General features: G+C 45.2%; 1 protein-coding gene across 6 annotated transcripts in view; it reads right to left on the bottom strand.

Annotated features, from left to right (window-relative positions):
* Positions 1-26,032, bottom strand: part of PNPLA7 (patatin like phospholipase domain containing 7) — a 414,014-nt gene that overhangs the window by 345,347 nt on the left and 42,635 nt on the right. For all 6 annotated transcript variants that reach the window (XM_038374480.2, XM_043499152.1, XM_043499151.1 and 3 more), the window contains one exon: positions 24,550-24,630. In XM_038374480.2, the coding sequence (XP_038230408.1) occupies positions 24,550-24,630 (81 nt within the window). The remainder of the gene's footprint in view (positions 1-24,549; positions 24,631-26,032) is intronic.

Genomic DNA, 26,032 nt, shown 5'->3' with positions numbered 1-26,032 from the left:
TCTGTTTTCACTAACAAGGTCAGCTCCCAGACTGCTGTGCTGGGCAACACAAAATGGGGAAGAGATGGCCAGCCCTCTGTAGAGATAGAGGTGGTTAGGGACTATTTAGAAAAGCTGGACGTGCACAAGTCCATGGGGCCGGACGAATTGCATCCGAGAGTGCTGAAGGAATTGGCGGCTGTGATTGCAGAGCCCTTGGCCATTATCTTTGAAAACTCGTGGCGAACGGGGGAAGTCCCGGATGACTGGAAAAAGGCTAATGTAGTGCCCATCTTTAAAAAAGGGAAGAAGGAGGATCCTGGGAACTACAGGCCGGTCAGCCTCACCTCAGTCCCTGGAAAAATCATGGAGCAGGTCCTCAAAGAATCAATCCTGAAGCACTTAGAGGAGAGGAAAGTGATCAGGAACAGTCAGCATGGATTCACCAAGGGAAGGTCATGCCTGACTAATCTAATCGCCTTTTATGATGAGATTACTGGTTCTGTGGATGAAGGGAAAGCAGTGGATGTATTGTTTCTTGACTTTAGCAAAGCTTTTGACACGGTCTCCCACAGCATTCTTGTCAGCAAGTTAAGGAAGTATGGGCTGGATGAATGCACTATAAGGTGGGTAGAAAGCTGGCTAGATTGTCGGGCTCAACGGGTAGTGATCAATGGCTCCATGTCTAGTTGGCAGCCGGTGTCAAGTGGAGTGCCCCAGGGGTCGGTCCTGGGGCCCGTTTTGTTCAATATCTTCATAAATGATCTGGAGGATGGTGTGGATTGCACTCTCAGCAAATTTGCGGATGATACTAAACTGGGAGGAGTGGTAGATACGCTGGAGGGGAGGGATAGGATACAGAAGGACCTAGACAAATTGGAGGATTGGGCCAAAAGAAATCTAATGAGGTTCCATAAGGATAAGTGCAGGGTCCTGCACTTAGGATGGAAGAATCCAATGCACCGCTACAGACTAGGGACCGAATGGCTCGGCAGCAGTTCTGCGGAAAAGGACCTAGGGGTGACAGTGGACGAGAAGCTGGATATGAGTCAGCAGTGTGCCCTTGTTGCCAAGAAGGCCAATGGCATTTTGGGTTGTATAAGTAGGGGCATAGCGAGCAGATCGAGGGACGTGATCGTTCCCCTCTATTCGACACTGGTGAGGCCTCATCTGGAGTACTGTGTCCAGTTTTGGGCCCCACACTACAGGAAGGATGTGGATAAATTGGAAAGAGTACAACGAAGGGCAACGAAAATGATTAGGGGTCTAGAGCACATGACTTATGAGGAGAGGCTGAGGGAGCTGGGATTGTTTAGTCTGCAGAAGAGAAGAATGAGGGGGGATTTGATAGCTGCTTTCAACTACCTGAAAGGGGGTTTCAAAGAGGATGGCTCTAGACTGTTCTCAATGGTAGCAGATGACAGAACAAGGAGTAATGGTCTCAAGTTGCAATGGGGGAGGTTTAGATTGGATATTAGGAAAAACTTTTTCACTAAGAGGGTGGTGAAACACTGGAATGCGTTACCTAGGGAGGTGGTAGAATCTCCTTCCTTAGAGGTTTTTAAGGTCAGGCTTGACAAAGCCCTAGCTGGGATGATTTAACTGGGACTTGGTCCTGCTTTGAGCAGGGGGTTGGACTAGATGACCTTCTGGGGTCCCTTCCAACCCTGATATTCTATGATTCTATGATTCTATGATTCTTGTTGCTAAGAAGGCTAACGGCATTTTGGGATGTATAAGTAGGGGCATTGCCAGCAGATCAAGGGACATGTTCATTCCCCTCTCTTCGACATTGGTGAGGCCTCATCTGGAGTAGTGTGTCCAGTTTTGGGCCCCAACTACAAGAAGGATGTGGAAAAATTGGAAAGTGTCCAGCAGAGAGCAACAAAAATGATTATGGGGCTGGAACACATGACTTATGAGGAGAGGCTGAGAGAACTGGGATTGTTTAGTCTGCAGAAGAGAAGAATGAGGGGGGATTTGATAGCTGCTTTCAACTGCCTGAAAGGGGGTTCCAAAGAGGATGGATCTAGACTGTTCTCAGTGGTAGCAGATGACAGAAGATGGAGTAATGGTCTCAAGTAGCAGTGGGGGAGGTTTAGGTTGGATGTTAGGAAAAACTTTTTCACTAGAAGGGTGGTGAAACACTGGAATGTGTTACCTAGGGAGGTGGTGGAATCTCCTTCCTTAGAAGTTTTTAAGGTCAGGCTTGACGAAGCCCTGGCTGGGATGATTTAGTTGGGGATTGGTCCTGCTTTGAGCAGGGGGTTGGATTAGATGACCTTCTGAGGTTCCTTCCAACCCTGATAGTCTATGATTCTACGATCTGGAAAAAGCTGAAGTACTCAATGCTTTTTTTGCCTCTTGTCTTCACAGACAAGGTCAGCTCCCAGACTACTGCACTGGGCAACACAGTAGCAGGAGGAGATGAGCAGCACTCAGTGGGGAAAGAACAGGTTAAGGACTATTTGGAAAAGTTGGACATGCACAAGTCCATAGGACCAGATCTAATGCATCCGAGGATGCTGAGGAAGTTGGCTGATGTGATTGCAGAGCCATTGGCCATTATCTTTGAAAATTCATGGCTATCGGGGGAGGTCCTGGACGATTAGAAAAAAGCAAATATAGTGCCCATATTTTAAAAAGGGAAGAAAGAGAACCCAGGAAACTACAGACCGGTCAGCCTCACTTCAGTCCCTGGCAAAATCATGGAGCAGGTCCTCAAGGAAACCATTTTGAAGCACTTGGAGGAAAGGAAGGTGATCAGGAACAGTCAACTTGGATTCAACAAGGGCAAGTCATGCCTCACCAACCTGATTGCCTTCTATGATGAGATAATTGGCTCTGTGGATGAGGGGAAAGCAGTGGATGTGTTATTCCTTGACTTTAGCAAAGCATTTGATACGGTCTCCCACAATATTCTTGCCAGCAAGTTAAAAAAGTATGGACTGGATGAATGGACTATAAGGTAGATAGAAAGCTGGCTAGATTGTCAGGCTCAACGGGTAGTGATCAACTGCTCGATGTCTAGTTGGAAGCCAGTATCAAGTAGAGTGCCCCAGGGGTCAGTCCTGGGACTGGTTTGTTCAACATCTTTATCAATCATCTTTATCTGGATGATGGGATTAATTGCACACTCAGCAAGTTCGCAGAGGATACTAAGCTTGGGGGAGAGGTAGATACGACGGAGGGTAGGGACAGGGTCCAGAGTGACCTAGACAAATTAGAGGATTGGGCCAAAAGAAATCTGATAAGGTTCAACAAGGACAGAGTCCTGCACTTAGGAAGGAAGAATCCCATGCACCGCTACAGGCTGGGGACCGAATGGCTAGGCAGCAGTTCTGCAGAAAAGGACCTAGGGGTTACAGTGGACGAGAAACTGGATACGAGTCAGCAGTGTTCCCTTGTTGCCATCAAGGCCAACGGGATATTGGGCTGTATACATTGCTAGCAGATTGAGGGAAGTGATTATTCCCCTCTCTTTGGCACTGGTAGGCTACACCTGGAGTACTGCGTCCAGTTTGGTCCTCCCACAACAGAAGGGATGTGGACACATTGGAGAGTCCAGCAGAGGGCAACGAAAATGATCAGGGGGCTGGGGCACATTACTTACGAGGAGCGGCTGAGGGAACTGGGATTATTTAGTCTGCAGAAAAGAAGAGTGAGGGGGGATTTGATAGCAGCCTTCAACTACCTGAAGGGGGGTCCCCAAAGAGGATGGAGGCTGTTCTCAGTGGTGGCAGATGACCGAACAAGAAGCAATGGTCTCAAGTTGCAGTGGGGGAGGTCTAGGTTGGGTATTAGGAAACACTATTTTACTAGGAGGGTAATGAAGCACTGGAATGGGTTACCTAGGGAGGTGGTGGAATCTCCATCTTTAGAGGTTTTTAAGGCCCGGCTTGACAAAGCCTTGGCTGGGAAGATTTAGTTGGTGTTGGTCCTGCTTTGAGCAGGGGATTCAAACAGATGACCTCCTGAGGTCTCTTCCAACCCTAATATTCTATGATTCTAAAGTAAATAAGGAAGCGTTATTTTCCCCTTCTCATAACACAAGAACTAGGTGTCACCAAATGAAATTAATAGGCAGCAGGTTTAAAATGAACAAAAGGAAGTATTTTTTCACACAGTGCACAGTCAACCTGTGGAACTTATTGCCAGAGGATGCTGTGAAGGCCAAGTCTATAAAGTTCATGGAGGAGAGATCCACCAATGGTTATTAGCCATGATGGGCAGGGATGGCGTCCCTAACCTCTGTTTGTCAGAAGCTGGGAATGAAAGAAAGGGGATGGATTTCTTGATGATTAACTGTTTTGTTCATTCCCTCTGGGGCAACTGGCATTGGCCACTGTCGGAAGACAAGATATGGGCTAGATGGACCTTTGGTCTGACCCACCATGGCCATTCTTATGACAAGCTAGTGCGCTGTAGCTTTACATCCCAGCTTGCCATATAGGGAAGTCATTGCTTATTCCTCTTTTATTTGCCTTATCTCGCTAATATTGCAAATTCTCCAGGACAGAGAATGTGCGTGTATGTGTTTGTAAAATACTGTGTAAATTTACAAAGATACATGAAGGAACTTTTAAGTAAACATTATTATTACAATTATAAAACTACTAATGGACTTAATTTCGAAGGCTGGAAAAGCACCCAAAAATATGGCTGTTCATCCAGGGCTCTGTAAGGAGATCTATGGCACTTCATACCCCCAGTCAGGACATAAGTACCCCCACAATAAGTCTTGCATGATATTTTGGAAGCTCCAGTCCCAGTTGGAGCCCAAAAGGGCTAGAACACAACAGAAAATTAAAACTAATTAACCAAACTTTCAGAATCTTCATAATTCAATTGGAGTATGGAAAAGTGCACCAGCCCCTGTACGTCCCCTCACAGGCTCACCTTTCTCTTCTGGAAAAAGTTCTAGTAGCTTTATATTTAGCTTTATTTTAACTTTTTAAAAAAGCATTAACTCAAAAAACAGGACTTTCCAGGTTTGTATGTTGCAATAATTCAAAATGGAGGCACACTTCTGGGAAAGGACTCTCCTGCACTAGAAATGGAAGGGCTGCAAGAGTTATCAGTTATTTTGTCCAATGACTGTTGGCAGACAACCATTCACTGACTCCCACACGCCCCTCTGCAAGGCAGGTCAGAATTATACAGTTGAGAAAACAGCAGCACAGAGAGATGAAGTGGCTTGCCCACCCACAGCCACAGAGTGAGTCCATGAAAGGCCCAAGGGTAGACCAAAACCTCCTGACCCTGTTGCTTCCTTGAGCTAAGGCAGTAAGGCCCTTTTATTTTAGGGTATGTCTACACTACAAAATTAGGTCGATTTTATAGAAATCAATTTTTAGAAATCGATTTTATACAGTCGATTGCGTATGTCCCCACTAAGCGCATTAAGTCAGCGGAGTGCGTCCTCACTACGGTCGCTAGCATCGACTTACAGAGTGGTGCACTGTGGGTAGCTACAGTTCCCGCAGTCTCCGCAGCTCATTGGAATTCTGGATTAAGCTCCCAATGCCTAGTGGGACAAAAACATTGTCACAGGTGATTTCGGGTACATGTCATCAGTTGCCCCTCCCTCCGTGAAAGCAACGGCAGACAATCGTTTCGCGCCTTTTTTCCTGGGTTACCCATGCAGACCCCATACCACGGCAAGCATGGAGCCCACTCAGCTCACCATTACCGCTGCTGTTGTGAGCATTGTAAACACCTCACGTATTAACCTGGAGTATATGCGGAACCGAGCTAAGAGACGCCAGCATGAGGAGGACATGGACACAGATGTTCCTGAAAGCACAGGCTGTGGCAATTGAGACATCATGGCGGCAGCGGGGCTGGTTGATACAGTGGAACGTCAATTCTGGGCCAGTCAAACAAGCACAGACTGGTGGGACTGCATAGTGTTGCGGGTATGGGACAATTCACAGTGGCTGCGAAACTTTCGCATGCATAAGGCTGCTTTCCTGGAACTCTGAGTTGCTTTCCCCCACCCTGAAGCACAGGAATACCAAGATGAGAGCTGCCCGGACAGTTGAGAGGCGAGTGGCAATAGCCCTGTGGAAGTTTGCAACACCTGACTGCTACCAGTCAGTTGGGAATCAATTTGGAGTGGGCAAGTCTACTGTGGGGGCTGCTGTGATCCAAGTAGCCAATGCAATCATTGACGTTCTGTTATCAAGGGTAGTGACTCTGGGAAATGTGCACGTCATACCGGATGGCTTTGCTGCAATGGGGTTCCCTAACTGTGGTGGGGCAATAGACAGAATGCATATCCCCATCTTAGCACCGGACCACCTTGCCAACCAGTACGTGAATTGCAAGGAGTACTTCTCAATGGTGCTGCAAGCACTGGTGGATCACAACGGACGTTTCACCGACATCAGTGTGGGATGGCCGAGAAAGGTGCATGACACTCGCATATTTAGAAACTCCGGGATGTTTGAGCAGCTGCAAGAAGGGTTGGGTTTCACATTTCAAAGGAAGGGCTGCGGTTTTCGGGCGGATGTGCAGCACACACCTACCCCCACCCCTCCACGTGGCTATTCTCTGGGATAATCCGTTTTAGCCAAGCGCAAACAGCTCAGCACGAACGGGGTCCTTTTACTGTTCCCTTACAAAAATTCCCCTATTTCAACAAGGTGACCATGAATGATATCACTCTACTGAGGCTAACATAGAAAGATATAGACCAAAAGTTGCTTGAATGCGACCAAAACCCAAGACCATTCGCTGCCATGCTTTGTGCTGCAATGATTCCAAAATACTTGCTACTGGCTTGGCGTGGTAAAGTGTCCTACCATGGAGGATGAAATAAGGCAGCCGTCCCCAGAAACCTTCTGCAAAGGCTTTCAGAGTACCTCCAGGAGAGCATCCCAATTCTTCAGGGCAAATCAAACATTAAACACAATTGCTTTTAAACCCTGCATTGTAGTTACAAATGTGCACTCACCAGAGGTGCCTTCTCCAGCTTCAGGGTTGGGGATCCCACCTTGGGAGGGTATTGGCTCCAGGGTGATGAAAAGGTCCTGGCTGCCAGGGAGAATGGATTCACTGTTTGCCTGCTGCGCATTCTCCTCTCCTCTTCCTCATCCCCGAAATCCTCCTCCCTTTTGCATGAGACTCCCCCTGGCAGGTGTCCACGGACAGTGGTGAGATCATGGTAGGGTCCCCCCCAGAATGCCATGCGGGTGATCATAGAAGTGGCATGTATGGGGTCTGACCCGGTGCGGCCGTTTGCCTCCTTTGTCTTTTGGTAGGCTTGCTTGAGCTCCTTGACTTTCACGCAGCACTGCTGCGTGTCCCTGTTGTAGCCTCTGTCCATCAAGTCCTGTGCGATTTTGGCATCTATATTAGCATTTCTTCTTTTTGATCGGAGTTTAGCCTGCACAGATGCTTCTCTCCATACAGCAATCAGATCCAGTGTCTCCCTTTCGGTCCATGCTGGAGCTTGTTTGCAATTCTGGGGGGACTGTATGGTCACCTGTGCTGCTGAGTTCGCCACGCTCAAACAGGAAATGAAATTCAAAAGTTCCTGAGGCTTTTCCTGTGTACATAGGTAGTGCATTGGAGTTCAAAGTGCTGTCCAGAGCGGTCACTTTGGAGCATTCTGGGATAGCTCCCAAAGGCCAATACAGTCAATCTGCGCCCACACTACCCCAAATTCAACCCAGCAAGGTCGATTTTAGCGCTACTCCCCTCGTCGGGGAGGAGTACAGCAGTTAATTTTAAGAGCCCTTTAGGTCGACGAAACAGGGTTGGTTGTGTGGATGCAGTCATTTTTAAATCGACCTAAAGCAGCTAAATTCTACCTAACCCCGTAGTGTAGACCAGGCCTTAGGGTATTTCTCTGAGGATTAATACAAAGCTGATTTTCAGATGCAAGGATTATGCATTGAAGGGCCCCACAGTGACAGGCTATAATTTTATTTAAAAAGACTTCAACAACAACTGACTGAAATACCTACAAAAAACTAGACAACAGTCAGGCTGCTGGTGTGAGACTACTGCCTATCATCCTGATTAATACAGTCTCATTGTTTCCTTGTACCTCTCCAGTCTGTCTTCTCTACCTGTTGTCTCTTGTCATATACTTCTATTGTAAACTCTTTGGGGCAGGAACTGCCCAGGATAATGGGGTCCTAAGCCAGGACCAGGGCTCCCAAGCCAGGAACAGGGCTCCCAGGCACTACGATAATACAGATAAATAATAAATAATAGTGAAAGAAGAAAGAGCAAAATAAAGACCAGCACAGCTCACGTTCCAAATTATAACAAGATCTGAAGCCCTAGTACTATACACAGCAAGTATTGTGTGTATGGAGGAAGTACCTTCAAAAACACCTTTCCAGCAAGCTGGGCAGAATTTGCAGACACACACAGTGCAAATACAAAACTTCTGAGTATAGAAATTGTTCTGTTTCCTTGTTCCTTCTCTCCTTTCCTCCTCCACTCAAAAAAGAAATTTTTTTTGCTATTTTTCTCAGACTTGCACAGTATGTTCCCATCAACAAAAAGCGTCATACAAAACAACTTCACATTTAGCAGCTAACAAATTTCTACATTATTAAAACTGCAACAAAAGTAGATTAGACCGGGGTGGGCAAACTTTTTGGCCCAAGGGCCACATCTGGGTATAGAAACTGTATGGTGAAAGCTCACAAAAACGGGGTTGGAGTGCACGAGGGGGTGAGAGCTCTGGGTGGGGGTGCAGGCTCTTGAAAGGCCGCGCAAGGTTTTATTGATGTACATACTTTGTGTGAAAATCTAAATAGCAACAACCCCACTGAACTGGTGTCCTTCAAATCCAGCTACGGGCTGCAGGGGGCATTGTGACTGGCTTGGTTGGGTTATTGGGATGGACTTGGAGCAATGGGATTCCTTAAACAGACATTTCATACTTCGTATTTCAGTCTCTGACCAGCCTGAATCAGGCATGAGAGTGAACATGGTTGCTGATTTCAGTAGTTGGCCTTAAAACAATAACCCTCTGGCATTTCTTCACCTGTGGAGAATCCCAGGGATACCCTCAATTAGCAGCTTGGTTTTTGGCAGACAGAGCAATGTATTTCACATTCTGGGTACCTGAACCATTTGGTGATGAATCAGGCTCTACTTTCTTCATGTGAAGTCTGGGGAGGGGGGTAGAGTTAAACATTTTAAAACACAATCCTCCCAGTACCTCCCGCTCTCCCCTCAAAAACCACTCAAGCCCAATCCAGAACACCCAGCCGCAAACACACCTAGGAGGTTTCAGGTTAATAAGCAGTGCAGTTATCCAGCTATCTGATCTTAAGTTCTCTTGCAGGTCACCCCACTTCTGGAGATTCTCTCAGTAATTTCCACGTTATCTGTACATCTCTACTTAAGACTGTTTTTTGCTTTGTTCAAGGGGTTTCCTTTCCTTGTAGTAAACTTAAGAATTAATAGAAAAAAGTAATTCTGAAGTAATCTATATCCTTATTCTATTTTAGGATGGAGGGATAGCTCAGTGGTTTGCGCATTGGCCTGCTAAACCCAGGGTTGTGAGTTCAATCCTTAAGGGGGCCATTTAGAGATCTGGGGCAAAAATTGGGGATTGGTCCTGCTTTGGGCAGGGGGTTGGACTAGATGACCTCTTGAGGTCCCTTCCAACCCTGATATTCTGGGGCGAGGCCAGAAATGAGACATTCAGGGTACAGGAGAGGGCTCTGGGCTGGGGCAGGGAGGATGGGGTGCGGTTTGAGGGTTTCAGCTGGGGATGCGGGCTCTGGGGTTTAGGAGTGTGCTCCAGGCTGGGACCGAGGGTTTTGGAAGGTGGGAGGGGGATCAGGGTTGGGGCATGGGGGTGGGGGGCACACTCAGGGGTGCAGGCTCAGGGCAGCGCTTACCTCAAGCAGCTCCCGGAAGCAGCAGCATGTCCCCCCTCCAGTTCCTATGCGGAGGCACAGCCAGACAGCTCTGCTACGTGCTGCCCCCTCTGCAGTGAGCGGCGCTTGGGTCGGGGGCAGCATGTGGGGCAGCCCTTACACATAGGAGCCAGAAGGCCTTACACATAGAATGCCACTGCTTCCAGGAGCCACGCAAACTGGCCCTTGACCCTGCTCCCCAGCTGGAGCACATGAGCGGGGCAAGCCCCAGACCTCACTCCCCAATGGGAGCTCAAGGGCTGGATTAAAGTGGCTGGCAGGCTGGATATGGCCTGCGGGCAGCAGTTTGCCCACCCCTGGTTAGACTATTAGAATAGTCATCAGAAAGAAAGATTGAACATGCTGCAGCAAAAAAAATAAAATATTTCTTGTTGGCAACACATGCAGAGCTCCAGCTACTGCCATCTTTGGTGGGGAAGGGGAAGTGGGGCCCCTGAAGGGGAGAAAGTCAGCACTGGCATCGCTAGAGTTATGCGGGTTTTTTCCTGGGTTTCTCTTTATGCCATTAATTGTTAGTGCTGTGCTTTGTGGCAACGCGTTGCCTTTAACACAAAAAAGTACAGAAATCTCCTGATAGGTTCATGATATGCAGAGAAATATTGCAGCAATGATAGCCCCTCCAATAGTGGTAGAAAAGCTGGCCTTTGCACCTCAAGAGGCAAAGCGACAAGTGGGTGCTCTCCCACTGGGATTCTCCATCCCCAGCACATACACAAAACAGATGGATCAGAAGAAAAAGCTACCCTCACTAGTTTCCCTTTATACAGTATTACAAGCTATTAAGGTCACTTGAGCAAAGGAATCATCTTACTTTTTTCATAGAATCATACAGTATTAGGGGTGGAAGAGACCTCAGAAGACCTAGTCTAGTCCAATCCCCTGCTCAAAGCATTGTTGGTATATACACCCCTTGTCTCCAGATTTAAAGGATATTATTTATTAACTGTACTGTGGAGGCACCTAAAGGCCCTACCCCAGATCAGGGCCCCATTGTGCTAGGCACCGTACAAACACATTCTAAAGACCATTGCTGCTCCAGAGGATTCAGCATCTAAATAGAAGAGATGGAGAAAGGGTGGGAGAATGGAAGCTTTCTTGTTCCCATTTTATAGATGGGGAACTGAGGCATCGAGACACTAAATGACATGCCCAAGGACACACAGAAAGTTGACAAAAGACACAGGTATCGTACTGAGTTCCTGAGTCCCAGACCTGTGCTTTAACCACAAAACAATTTTTAAGGAAGATATGCCAATTTTGACTTAAATACCATTTTTTAAGTCAAAGAAGGAGAAGGTAAACAAATTCACTGCCCTGATCAGAGAAGACATGTAGGATAGAAAAGAGGAAAACAGATTAAGAGCATTTTGGGGTTTGATGGAGTAAGGAAGAGGTGCCCAATCCTGGCCCTCTGAAGAGAGGCCAAGAGTTCAAATAAATTCATGACTGATTTTGAATAGGACCCATCTTGAAGCTGAAGAATGTTTATTGTATTCCACCTCAAACCCTTGTAATTTCTTCAATGAATAAGGATGGAAACTAAGATTTGTAAAACCATTATCGTTACTTTTATCTCTTCTTTTGACAATGACCATGTGAAGGAGAATACAAATGAGTATTTCATCAGGGATGAGTATTTTATCAGGGTGTTGGGTTGTCAGATTTGTCTTGCCAAATCAAAATTGAGACACAAAGTTATATTTTCCTAAGGCAGAATTTTCTCAAAAATGGTACTCTAATAGCCATTTCCTCCTAGTCAAATTCCAAATAGTTTCTAGGCCCCATGTAAAACTCTTTTTGGGGAAAGGAGGGGGGGCAGTAGTGCAAGAAGGGTGGTATCCTACAGTACACAGTACCAGCAAGAGATTTTTAGTGGTACAGGGTACCGGAAAGACTTGGGGCTAGTCCCTTGGGTCGGGGGGGGGGCTGTGCTCTGCTCCTTAAAAGAGCAGCACGTGGCTAGGGAGGACATTCATTCTTTATCTGGCTTTAACAGCACAATAAATATGCAAACAAACTTAAACAAAGGCTTTGTTTAAGTTTGTTAGCATATATATTGTGCTATTAAGTTGGTCAGGAGTCCTCAAGAGGGGAGGGGATGTAAGGTGTTTAAACAGTTTGTATTCTGTTTCTTCCCATTGGTCTGAATTATCCATGACATCCATACTGCATCACATCAAGTCCAAATCATAGAGGAATGCCTCTACTTGCACTGACCAGAGAATATTTGGATTCTGATGTCAGTCCAGTTCTGCAGCCTGACAGGAATCAGATGTTGTCCCCAGCATACACAGAATTCTTCTTTGCAGCCAAACTAGTCTAACATGCATTTTAACTGGAACTGGAGCAGCAAAACAAAGAAAACAAATGCCTCGTTTTCCAGCTTTGTGGGTGAGAGAACTATAAGTGACGATTATAATGCCTTAAACCAGCTGCCTCAGGAATCTGCCAAAAAACTTTGCTGAAAATATGTTTCTCATCTTAACAACGGAGCTAAGACGTATCACACATCTGCCCACCTTTTGTCGAATGAAGCTCCTTCTGATCTGACAGCTCAGGCATTGTCCGTTTCATCCAGAACAATTTACAAACTTGGAACCTAATCCTGTAAACCCTTAATCATTCGATCAATCCCATTGAAGACAATGGGACTATTTGCATGTCTATGGACCACATTTGTGGACTGGTAAGAGTTTCAGGAGTCTGTTCTGTTCCTGTAAAGGAAGTTGAATCTACCATTGAAATGCAATGTTTGGGTACAATATCATAATGCAGTTTAGTATACAGTTCTACTTAAAGTTTGTCTTTTAATAAGTCCTATATATGCTGAAATGGCTCCTCACCTAACTCCCATATTCCACATAAACAGACTGAAATACTACATATTTAGGGGGAAAGTGAGTAGTTAAGCATGTTGATGTTTGTACATACAAATACCCATTTCACCACTGTACTAGAAAATATAGTTCAACTTAATTGATTTCTGTGTTAATCTGTGTGTACCTGAAAAAAATTACATGCCTTCTAAGAGAAAAGAATCAGTCCATACTTACTGACGGGACGGGCTGATGAGGACAATAATTAAGTTTTTACCCCACCCAGACCACTAGCCTGATTAGATCATTTCCCCAATAAGCTTCTCCTGGGGCACTAATTCACCTCCAAGTAATCAGGCTCACCTCTGCACTGTCACAGGTAATTATGAACAAGCTAGGAACCTTTTCTGTGATCTGAGTCTGTCCAGAGTCAGAAAGACATTTCCTCTAGAGGATTTATAAAACCAACAACTAATGGGGTTTAGGAAGAAAATTTCCCTTGGGGAATAGCTGCCTTCAGTTACCCATTATTGGCTTCTTGCATCTGCCTCTAGGCTCTGAAACATCAGGTACTGGCCAATGAAGAAATGGACACTAGATTAGATGGATCACTGCTGGTCTGATCCAGTATAATAGCTACGTTCCTCTACGAACTCTAATTTGCTCATCACCGTGCTAAATCCATTTCACTAAGTCTCTGTCATAATGAAAAATTGACTTTCCTGTCATGGCTTCAGATTCCATCTTTACAGCCTGTGACGAAGTGGGACTGTTCTTAACATTCTCTCTGAGTGCTGTTGGGTGCCTCGGTTTTCCCTCTGTCTTTCTTGAGTGTCTAGGGGCTGGGATAAGGGTGTGTGATTGTTGCAGAGCAGAGGACCAGTGTGTTGTTGGCTGCACAGAGAATGGCCGACACCCTGTTTCCTGGCATCTGATGGCCTGGGCCATTCCCCTGAAAGGTGCAAGTTGAAGGTGTTGGAGAACAAAGATCAGGTGGCCTCCTGGCCTGGGAAAGAGACAAAGGCCAGAGGGGGTTTTGGAGAGGGAGGCCCAGAGCTGGAGTCTAGCTTCCCTGCCCCCAAAGATGGACGTGACAGAGGGGTCCTGTTTCCTATAACTACAAGCTCTGTTTTGGACTGTGTTCCTGTTGTCTAATAAACCTTCTGTTTTACTGGCTGGCTGAGAGTCACGTCTGACTGCGGAGTTTGAGTCCAGGGCCCTCTGGCTTCCCCAGGAGCCCTGCCTGTGCGGACTCGCTGTGGGAAGCACACAGTGTGAAAAGGGAATGCTGAATGCTCCGAGGTCAGATCCAGGAAGGTCGAAGCTGCGTAAGCTTGTTACCCTGGAGACAATACGCTCACAGATAGGAGGCATGCTTCCCCAGAGTCCTGACTGGCTTTGTCGGGAGTAGTTCCAGAGCACTGCCTGGTGACTCCGTGACACAGCCAATCCTCTACTCCAACCCTCATCAGATTTCCACCCTTCTCCAAGTCATTCTTGTGGAATGTTAACTACTCCTATCTTTGTCAATACCTTTTCTGCTGCCATATCCCAACCCAAGAGGATTTATTTATGTGTATGAAAAATAGACAATTTTGCAGTATAAACCTGAGACTTCAAAAAAGTACCCAGAACAATTATTTGAAATCACAGGTTCAAACCTCAGGAGGGTTGACTCATCTTTTCAACCTTCTTAGATAAAATGTGTGTCATGCGGTTTAGTGAGCATAAGTGGAGTGGGGGGGGGCAGGCAAGAGAGAATCTTTCAGAGAGACCTGAAAAGATAACCCTTGTATCCACTGTGAACAGTAGCATAGCACTTTTTGATTACAGTAGGGATTTGCCCCTGGCTAGTAATTCCTCTCTTGCTCGCTGTTTTACAGCATACTGTGGTCTGTCCTCTCCCCAAAAGCCAGCTACATTTTGGTGGTATGTGTATGTAGTTTGTCAAGCCCATTGGGATCACTCAGGACAAATGTGGCACTATGTAAAATATGCATTGGACTAGCAGTCTGGAAAATGCCACCCATCTAAGTATTAATATTTGATTAGCAAGAGAAAAGATAGATTCTAAAAAACAGTCAGTTATTCATGACCTGCTCAGTACACAATACATTTTCAGCTCATGAATCATTACTTAATTTTTCCATTCCTACTTCACTTAGTTAATAAAAATCTATTCTTATCACTATTTAACTATTAGTAAATCTGCTGACATTAGGATAGGGCCTCATCTCCATATGCTATAAAATTAATGAACAGATCAAGAGAGATTTCAGAGTAGCAGCCCTGTTAGTCTGTATTCGCAAAAAGAAAAGGAGTACTTGTGGCACCTTAGAGACTAACGAATTTATTAGAGCATAAGCTTTCGTGAGCTACAGCTCACTTCATCGGATGCATTTGGTGGAAAAAACAGAGGAGAGATTTATATACACACACACACAGAGAACATGAAACAATGGGTTTATCATACACACTGTAAGGAGAGTGATCACTTAAGATAAGCCATCACCAACAGCAGGGGGGGGGGAAGGAGGAAAACCTTTCATGGTGACAAGCAGGTAGGCTAATTCCAGCAGTTAACAAGAATATCAGAGGAACAGTGGGGGGTGGGGTGGGAGGGAGAAATACCATGGGGAAATAGTTTTACTTTGTGTAATGACTCATCCATTCCCAGTCTCTATTCAAGCCTAAGTTAATTGTATCCAGTTTGCAAATTAATTCCAATTCAGCAGTCTCTCCTTGGAGTCTGTTTTTGAAGCTTTTTTGTTGAAGTATAGCCACTCTTAGGTCTGTGATCGAGTGACCAGAGAGATTGAAGTGTTCTCCAACTGGTTTTTGAATGTTATAATTCTTGACGTCTGATTTGTGTCCATTCATTCTTTTACGTAGAGACTGTCCAGTTTGGCCAATGTACATGGCAGAGGGGCATTGCTGGCACATGATGGCATATATCACATTGGTAGATGCGCAGGTGAACGAGCCTCTGATAGTGTGGCTGATGTGATTAGGCCCTATGATGGTATCCCCTGAATAGATGTGTGGACAGAGTTGGCAACGGGCTTTGTTGCAAGGATAGGTTCCTGGGTTAGTGGTTCTGTTGTGTGGTGTGTGGTTGCTGGTGAGTATTTGCTTCAGATTGGGGGGCTGTCTGTAAGCAAGGACTGGCCTGTCTCCCAAGATCTGAGAGAGCGATGGCTCGTCCTTCAGGATAGGTTGTAGATCCTTGATGATGCGTTGGAGGGGTTTTAGTTGGGGGCTGAAGGTGATGGCTAGTGGCGTTCTGTTGTTTTCTTTGTTGGGCCTGTCCTGTAGTAGGTGACTTCTGGGTACTCTTCTGGCTCTGTCAATCTGTTTCTTCACTTCAGCAGGTGGGTACTGTAGTTGTAGGAATGCATGATAGAGATCTTGTAGGTGTTTGTCTCTGTCTGAGGGGTTGGAGCAAATGCGGTTATATCGTAGCGCTTGGCTGTAGACAATGGATCGAGTGGTATGATCTGGATGAAAGCTAGAGGCATGTAGGTAGGAATAGCGGTCAGTAGGTTTCCGATATAGGGTGGTGTTTATGTGACCATCGCTTATTAGCACCGTAGTGTCCAGGAAGTGGATCTCTTGTGTGGACTGGTCCAGGCTGAGGTTGATGGTGGGATGGAAATTGTTGAAATCATGGTGGAATTCCTCAAGAGCTTCTTTTCCATGGGTCCAGATGATGAAGATGTCATCAATGTAGCGCAAGTAGAGTAGGGGCATTAGGGAACGACAGCTGAGGAAGCGTTGTTCTAAGTCAGCCATAAAAATGTTGGCATACTGTGGGGCCATGCGGGTACCCATCGCAGTGCCGCTGATTTGAAGGTATACATTGTCACCAAATGTGAAATAGTTATGGGTCAGGACAAAGTCACAAAGTTCTGCCACCAGGTTAGCCATGACAGTATCGGGGATACTGTTCCTGACGGCTTGTAGTAGATTCTAGGTGGACTCCTCCTGAAGGTCGAAACAGCAGCCTGGATTTCTACATAGACTGCTTCCGCCGACGTGCACAAGCTGAAATTGTGGAAAAGCAGCATCGCTTACCCCATAACCTCAGCCATGCAGAACACAGTGCCATCCACAGCCTCAGAAACAACTCTGACATCATAATCAAAAAGGCTGACAAAGGAGGTGCTGTCGTCATCATGAATAGGTCAGAGTATGAACAAGAGGCTACTAGGCAGCTCTCCAACACCACTTTCTACAAGCCATTACCCTCTGATCCCACTGAGAGTTACCAAAAGAAACTACAGAATTTGCTCAAGAAACTCCCTGAAAAAGCACAAGAACAAATCCGCACAGACACACCCCTGGAGCCAGGACCTGGGGTATTCTATCTGCTACCCAAGATCCATAAACCTGGAAATCCTGAACGCCCCATCATCTCAGGCATTGGCACCCTGACAGCAGGATTGTCTGGCTATGTAGACTCCCTCCTCAGGCCCTTCGTTACCAGCAGTCCCAGCTATCTTCGAGACACCACCGATTTCCTGAGGAAACTACAGTCCATTGGTGATCTTCCTAAAAACACCATCCTAGCCACTATGGATGTAGAAGCCCTCTACACCAACATTCCACACAAAGATGGACTACAAGCCGTCAGGAACAGTATCCCCGATACTGTCACGGCTAACCTGGTGGCAGAACTTTGTGACTTTGTCCTGACCCATAACTATTTCACATTTGGTGACAATGTATACCTTCAAATCAGCGGCACTGCGATGGGTACCCGCATGGCCCCACAGTATGCCAACATTTTTATGGCTGACTTAGAACAACGCTTCCTCAGCTCTCGTTCCCTAATGCCCCTACTCTACTTGCGCTACATTGATGACATCTTCATCATCTGGACCCATGGAAAAGAAGCTCTTGAGGAATTCCACCATGATTTCAACAATTTCCATCCCACCATCAACCTCAGCCTGGACCAGTCCACACAAGAGATCCACTTCCTGGACACTACGGTGCTAATAAGCGATGGTCACATAAACACCACCCTATATCGGAAACCTACTGACCGCTATTCCTACCTACATGCCTCTAGCTTTCATCCAGATCATACCACTCGATCCATTGTCTACAGCCAAGCGCTACGATATAACCGCATTTGCTCCAACCCCTCAGACAGAGACAAACACCTACAAGATCTCTATCATGCATTCCTACAACTACAGTACCCACCTGCTGAAGTGAAGAAACAGATTGACAGAGCCAGAAGAGTACCCAGAAGTCACCTACTACAGGACAGGCCCAACAAAGAAAACAACAGAACGCCACTAGCCATCACCTTCAGCCCCCAACTAAAACCCCTCCAACGCATCATCAAGGATCTACAACCTATCCTGAAGGACGAGCCATCGCTCTCTCAGATCTTGGGAGACAGACCAGTCCTTGCTTACAGACAGCCCCCCAATCTGAAGCAAATACTCACCAGCAACCACACACCACACAACAGAACCACTAACCCAGGAACCTATCCTTGCAACAAAGCCCGTTGCCAACTCTGTCCACACATCTATTCAGGGGATACCATCATAGGGCCTAATCACATCAGCCACACTATCAGAGGCTCGTTCACCTGCGCATCTACCAATGTGATATATGCCATCATGTGCCAGCAATGCCCCTCTGCCATGTACATTGGCCAAACTGGACAGTCTCTACGTAAAAGAATGAATGGACACAAATCAGACGTCAAGAATTATAACATTCAAAAACCAGTTGGAGAACACTTCAATCTCTCTGGTCACTCGATCACAGACCTAAGAGTGGCTATACTTCAACAAAAAAGCTTCAAAAACAGACTCCAACGAGAGACTGCTGAATTGGAATTAATTTGCAAACTGGATACAATTAACTTAGGCTTGAATAGAGACTGGGAATGGATGAGTCATTACACAAAGTAAAACTATTTCCCCATAGTATTTCTCCCTCCCACCCCACCCCCCACTGTTCCTCTGATATTCTTGTTAACTGCTGGAATTAGCCTACCTGCTTGTCACCATGAAAGGTTTTCCTCCTTCCCCCCCCCTGCTGTTGGTGATGGCTTATCTTAAGTGATCACTCTCCTTACAGTGTGTATGATAAACCCATTGTTTCATGTTCTCTGTGTGTGTGTATATAAATCTCTCCTCTGTTTTTTCCACCAAATGCATCCGATGAAGTGAGCTGTAGCTCACGAAAGCTTATGCTCTAATAAATTTGTTAGTCTCTAAGGTGCCACAAGTACTCCTTTTCTTTTTAAAAATTATTAGGGGTATGGAACGGCTTCCATATGAGGAGAGATTAATAAGACTGGGACTTTTCAGCTTGGAAAAGAGATGACTAAAGGGGAGATATGATTGAGGTCTATAAAATCATGACTGGTGTAGAGAAAGTAGATAAGGAAGTATTGTTTACTACTTTTCATAACACAAGCACTAGGGGTCACCAAAAGAAATTAATAGACAGCCGGTTTAAAACAAATAAAAGGAAGTATTTCTTCACACAACCGCACAGTCAACCTGTGGAACTCCTTGCCAGAGGATGTTGTGAAAGCCAAGATCATAACAAGTTTCAAAAAAGGACTAGATACATTCATGGAGGATAGGTGGGCAGGAACAGTGTCCCTAGCCTCTGTTTGTCAGAATCTGGGAATGGGTGACAGGGGATGGATCACTTGATTACCTGTTCTAGTCATTCCCTCTGGGGCACCTGGCACTGGCCACTGTCAGAAGACAGGATACTGAGCTAGATGGACCCTTGGTCTGACCCACTAGGGCCATTCTTATGTTCTTCTGTTCCCCGTGATATCGCATCCCAAGCCATGTGGAGAATTAAATCAAGGCAGAGGATCCCACTAGGCAGAGCTCTATCTCAGTCCCTAATGCCACAAATTTGTGCTGGCCCAGGGTGTGAGGGCCACCCATTTTCCACTGATCCCGCTTAGTTTTGCTGGTTTCCAAAGTGAGGTTTAAACATTGAACTGGATTGTTTAAATAATTCAAACACAAATTGAAGGCAATATACTTGGAATGTGCATAAGCATCGGTAGGCCATGAAGCCTGACTCGCTTCACAATTCAGAAGTACCTTGTACATTTTACACTAGTCAATATGGATTATACTGGACCATCTTGTGTTAACTTTGGATTCATGCTACATTACAGAGAAAGTCTTACCTTACTTCTATGCTGCTGGAAGGAGGGATTCCCACTGCACTTCACTTTCCCAGGGCTCCCCACTGCCACCACCACACCTATATGGAGGCCCTTGCTAACAGTCTTCCTCTTTGTGAGCTGGAAACTGTTTAAGGGTTTACTTTTTTCCCCTATTAAATCAAAACTACTTTAGCCAGCAACGTCATTTGGATCCAGTTCTGCAAATCCACTTAAAGAGAACCACAAGATACTTCAAAATACAAATAACCCTGAAAAATGCTCCAGAGTGTAGGTGGGCTACCTCTGAACGAAATAGCTTGGGTTATAGCATTACAAACCCTGGATGCATTGTTAGTATCCTCAGTAAAATCTTTCTGTTTTACAGTTTAAAAATTTCACTTAGCCTCCAAATTTGGCCAGATATTTAACTCTTCATGATACAATTTTTATTTTATTTTATTTTATTTATTTATTTTAAAGAAGAGAAATAGTTGGTTCTGCAGAGGAAACAATTTAAGATGTTCCTGTTCTGAAACCCTTTTATGTTTTCCTCAGATTTCCTTGAGTTCCTCTAACCTGAAGCATAAGCGTAACACAGCCTTCAAATTTCACCCCACAGCTTGGCTGCGTGATCTCTCAGACACAGGCCAAGCAGTCAAGCTGGACATTTTAAAGCTTTAATGTTATTGCTACAACTTGTCATTGCCAAACTGAATGTCAAAGACAGACGGACGGACATGGGAAATGTTGTCAGCCACACTCTGTTAAGCATCAGAATGCTGCCCTATTACTGGAGGGAAGGAAGGCTGTGAGCAGAGCGATGTAGGTGGCGTGAGTGAGTGAGTGGGAATATGAAGGGAGGGGGAAGAGCCAGGAGAAGGCAGGGAAGCAGTAGCTGCCTTGCCTTCTCCACCATCAGATCTGCTGCGGCTCACCAGCGAGGGGAGTCAATGCTCCAGGCCATAGTATGGCAGCTCTGCTCTGCCTCTGCATCCGACACACCAGACAGGACAGGGCCCAGGGCCCAAGGCTCCCATGTACTCGCTGGTCCCTAGGCTGCCTGGTGTACAACATGTGATGGAAGAGAACGTTTGCAGTACTCCCACTAAGGCTCAGGTTAGAGCAACTCTCCACCTGGACAAGCCACATTGGCTCCGGTGGATGGAACAGGCAGGGAAGCTAAGTTCCCTCTAAGCTGCGTGGCTGCCCAGCAGTCTATCATGGGCTGCGCACTTCAGGTGTCCCTCTCCCCACTGCCCTCTCCCTTGGAGCCCCTGGCCAGATGCTCCCAGGAGCCTCCTGCTTGCTGCGCAGAGCAGGGAGGGAGGGGAGAATACTGATGTCAGGGTGTCCCCCTCTCCCTTCTTCCTCTTTGCCCCATCTCCACAGAGTGGGAAGGGGGGAACACAACAGGGCTCAGGAGTGGGACGGAGGGAGCAGCTGCTGCGTCTGAACAAGCAGGCTTCAGACTGGTGAGTGACAATCTGCTTAAAAGGGCAGCGTACTTAAAGGGCAAACGTGTCTCTCTCTCACATGCACACACTGTGTCTCTCTCACACTCACCTCCCAACACATACTTGTATTATTACTGTTGTTGTCACTTCTTTCAAAGTGTGCTATTTTAGTTATTTTGACTGGTATATGCATTTCATAATTTTTATTTCTCTCTTACGCTTAAATTTAATTCTTTGAGTGGCAAATTCTAAAATGCCTAACCTGTCCTAGCTGGAATAATTATCCCTATGGTAACTTTTTTAAAAATATATATATTATCTAGGTTATTTTTGTTTCTACTGGTGGCACACATCTGCACCTTACCTCGATATGGTGCACATAACAAAATTCATTCCACACATGGATGGAAAAATATTAGAGGGAACATTGCAGGGAAGCATTAATATTCTCCTTCCCGACCAAAACACATGTAGTTTGTCAGATTCAGACTGTGCCTCTCTTCCACAGCAGAGGCACTAGCTGAGTTTGTTAGAGGGAACAGTTACAGCTAAATTGAACTACCTGCCCCTTCTTATCATCTTTTCCACAATAGCCACAAGCTGAGCTTTCCTTGCAGGTCTCCCATCCAAGCAGTGACCAGGCCCAACCTTGTTTAGTTACACGAGTTAGCTCGTAATTGAACAAGAGAGATCACAGCTGAATCTGCTATAGCAATAGCCAATATTCTATCATTAAGAAATCTCTCTGCTGACATCCATTAGCTGGAAAACGTTTGACATCGTTGTGAACCCTACTTCAGCTTCCGATTTTCTGTTTAAGGAAAAAAAAAAAAAAAGCTAAAAATTTGACAAGTATCATTCAACACTTTTTTTGGATGCCATAAATCAGTCTCTCTGTACTTTTCTAACTCAATTAATATCATTTTCTCTCTTCTTGACTTTTGATGCCAGTTTCATACCACTCCTTTTGGTGAAATTAACAAGGAACAAAACAGAGGAAGAACAGAACAAAAATCAGCCACTCTAATTCAAAGGGGTTGGGTCTAGTCTGTAAAAGGCAGGCATACAGGTGAGTTCAACAGGGTAACCTGCCACTTTTCCAGTGGAAAATCTGATTCAGTTATAAGCTCTTCTAGATACGAACTAAGCCTTCCCATATGTTTGTGTGGCACCACTGGCACACTTGCAGCCCTACTGTACTATAAATAAATCACTAATAACTGAGATCCTTACTTCTAACTTCGTAACAGTTGCAACTGCTGTATTGTTTTGTCATTTGATTGTGGTTGCCATTCAGAGTGATCATTCTCTTCTAGAGGAGCCTTGTTCCTATTTAGCCAAGAGAATGTTGGCTGGTGTGCCATACAACTGGCATCTCTGTGGTCACGCCCTTTGAAAAATGCTTTCACTACAGGTTATGAAGGGAGGTAAGCAAGATGGAGGTACTGCTAGGTCAGCCAATAATGGGGATTTGAAAGCAGGACTGAGACTTACACAATATAAATCTTTTTATTAAGATTATTATTTTATTTGTCTGCTTGCCCTGAATGACATGCCATCACTTTACAGGAGAAGCATGCCCAAGCCTAGATAATGGAATACTGTTGATTGTAGGAGTCATGGAAATAGAAATATTTATGTCTGCATTGCACTGTAGACTCACCAGCCTAAAGTGGTGAGCAGAACACCTTTCAGGATTGTTAGGATCGCCAGCACTTAGAGTCTGTGGCTTCTCTTAATAGAAAGCTACTCCCAAACACGAGAGACAGGGTACAAGGTCAAGTATCATTAATAGCAGAGCTTGACTACTGGACTCTGTTTCCACCTCTGCTTCCAACACCCTCCAATGAATACTCACATGCCTGAGCACTACTGGAAGAGGCAAATTCACCACCTTGTATTTAACAAATCCTAAATAGGTGCAATAGTAATACACACAATAGTCCCGAAAATCCCCCCTGGAATTCTAGTTAGTAGCATGCATTTTGTTTCAATCAGCGTAAAGTATCTCACCAGCCAGTCCATCGGCATATAAGCAAAACAAGTTAAAGGGCACAATCCATATATGGTCACTGGCAGTATGAGCAACATTAAGAAGGATGGAAGTCATTAGCTTGTTTCACAGTATAATTGCTATGTTATCAACTGAAAGATTTATTTTTAATTAGAGTAGATAAAAATAATTGACTAAGTAATTAAATAAGCCACACAATCTAAGGCCAGGAGCTCATGGATCCTAATCCTAGCTTTGCCACCATTGCCTGCATGACCTTGAGCAAGTCACCCCATGCCTGCAACTACAGTACAATCATTGGTACTATGTGTGCTCTGCCTAGGTATTTCAAGATGCATACACTGTAGACAGCACCCACATCCTAAGATGGCAAGATGTGGGGTTTTATTCAGGTGTCCTGCTGATGATGCTAAGTGTAAGAGAGGATGGGGTAGTCAAAGTGCAGCCTGCAGGCTACATGATCCTAGGCCCACATCCACCTTCTTCTTCAGCCTCTGTGGGATTCATTCACCCTGCTGGTATTACAGGCCCCAGCATGCAATGCTTCAGCTTCCTCTGCACAGAAAGCAGCTCAGCTACCGATGGAGCACTACATGCTGGGACTTGTCTTCTGCACAGGCCACCCCTTCCTATTAAAAAATAAAGGTAGCTGCTATTTGCTCCATGCCAATTAGGTACTCGTAACTTTCAACACGTTGCCAATATAGGAGTTGACTTAATTTGAGCCCCCAATGTAGGGGAATATGTTTCCCTAGTCACTGATATACCATGGAACTAAATTTACAGCAGTGGCGGGGAGGGGGGGAAGGGAGGGGGTCTTCCTGGTGTCAATGGCTGTCGTGTAGCTACCTCTCCCAGAGTTAAAGTGCTGGAAACATAACCAAACATCTTAAAGAAAAACAAAATTCAATCTGTTTGCTTTAAACAAACTAGAAGAAAGAAACCCAGGGAGGGGTTCAAAGGCCAACCAGCTGAAATGTGAGGAAATAATCACAGGTAAACAATCAATTCAAATGTACAGTCAGAGAGCTTTTCAATTATGGCATGTGGCTTGTTAATTGGTGAGAGGAGCACTACCCAAAGAGATGCCAGGAAAGAATCAAGGTGACAAATGTAACACTAATGTGACAAGGCTGCATAGCTCTGACAGGCGCACTGATATATGGCAAGGTCTCAGAAAAATCACCCGCGCATAGGAACTTACCGTGATAACATCAAGAATGCTGAGGAGACTGTGGACACTGTCCCCTGCCAGCACCTCTTTAACGACCACTTCAGTGCCATCCTACAGATAGACAGAAGGAGAAGATTAACCCCTTGTATTCCATCACCGTGTTTAAATGGGCCAATACAGGCAGGCCCATGCTTCAAAAACATGGCTGTTCAACTTTCGCATTCTAATATTGCAAGATAACCTAAGTATCACCTAACGGTGGAATTCACCCAGCAGAACTAGACCCCAAGGGTGATTCTCCTTGTGCCCCCTAGAATTGTACTGATCCATTCTGATAAGGCTTTGAACGCTACTTTCACTGTGAGTGACAGAAGCAAAGGTAACCTGTGGCACTGGAATCCAACACCAACACCATTTACTTTAATTCATTTCAGATTTACATGGGGTGAGTTGCAAGTGAAAGCCCTGCTTTCCCTGTATCCCATTATCTCCTTTCCTTCACTTTGCAGAAACTTTGCGACCCCCTTTGAAAGGCTGTGATGTTGCCGAGTATTGAAACAGACAGAACAGCTACACAGTAAAGGAAACCTGTTTTAGTTTCAATGCTGTTACTTCACAGGTCTGATACCCTTTAATTTGTTTTAACATATGAAGGGAAAGAAATTAGCATTAACAGTACCTCTCTCACTAGAAATGCTGACATGGAAGTCACAAGGATGGCAAAACTACACAAAGTATAATTAACTTTTTTTAGACTGGAGATTGAAATGACATTGCGTCACACTAGGCTGTAACGCATGGATTTTATTTTTTGTGCATACGCTTTGATATGCCAATAGATGCATTTTATAAATTGAAAAATAAATTACTGTTGATGACCATGTATCAGTAGCCATGTTAATTTGTATCCACAAAAACAATGAGGAGTCCGGTGGCACCTTAAAGACTAACAGATTTATTATGGCATAAGCTTTCGTGGGTAAAAAACCCCACTTCTTCAGATGCAGGGAGTGAAAATTACAAATACAGGCATAGATACATTGGCACATGAAAAGAAGGGAGTTACCTTACAAGTGGAGAACCAGTGTTGACAAGGCCAATTCAGTCAGGGTGGATGTGGTCCATTCCCAATAATTGATGAGGTGTTGTCAATACCAAGAGAGGAAAAATTGCTTTTGTAGTGAGCCAGCCACTCTCAGTCCCTATTCAAGCCAAAATTAATGGTGTTATGTTTGCAAATGAATTGTAGCTCTGCAGTTTCTCTTTGAAGTATTTTTGTTCAAGTATAGCTACTTTGAAATCTGTTATTGAATGTCCAGGGAAATGGAAGTGTTCTCCTACTGGCTTTTGTACGTTACCATTCCTGATGTCTGATTTGTGTCCATTTATTCTTTTATGTAGAGACTGTCCAGTTTGGCCAATGTACATGGCAGAGGGGCATTGCTGGCACATGATGGCATACATCACATTAGTAGATGTGCAAGTGAATGAGCCCATGATGGTGTGGCTGATG

This window comes from Dermochelys coriacea, chromosome 16, assembly GCF_009764565.3.
Source record: "Dermochelys coriacea isolate rDerCor1 chromosome 16, rDerCor1.pri.v4, whole genome shotgun sequence".
Lineage (NCBI taxonomy): Eukaryota > Metazoa > Chordata > Testudines > Dermochelyidae > Dermochelys > Dermochelys coriacea.
This window is presented reverse-complemented; position numbering and strand designations above follow the sequence as displayed.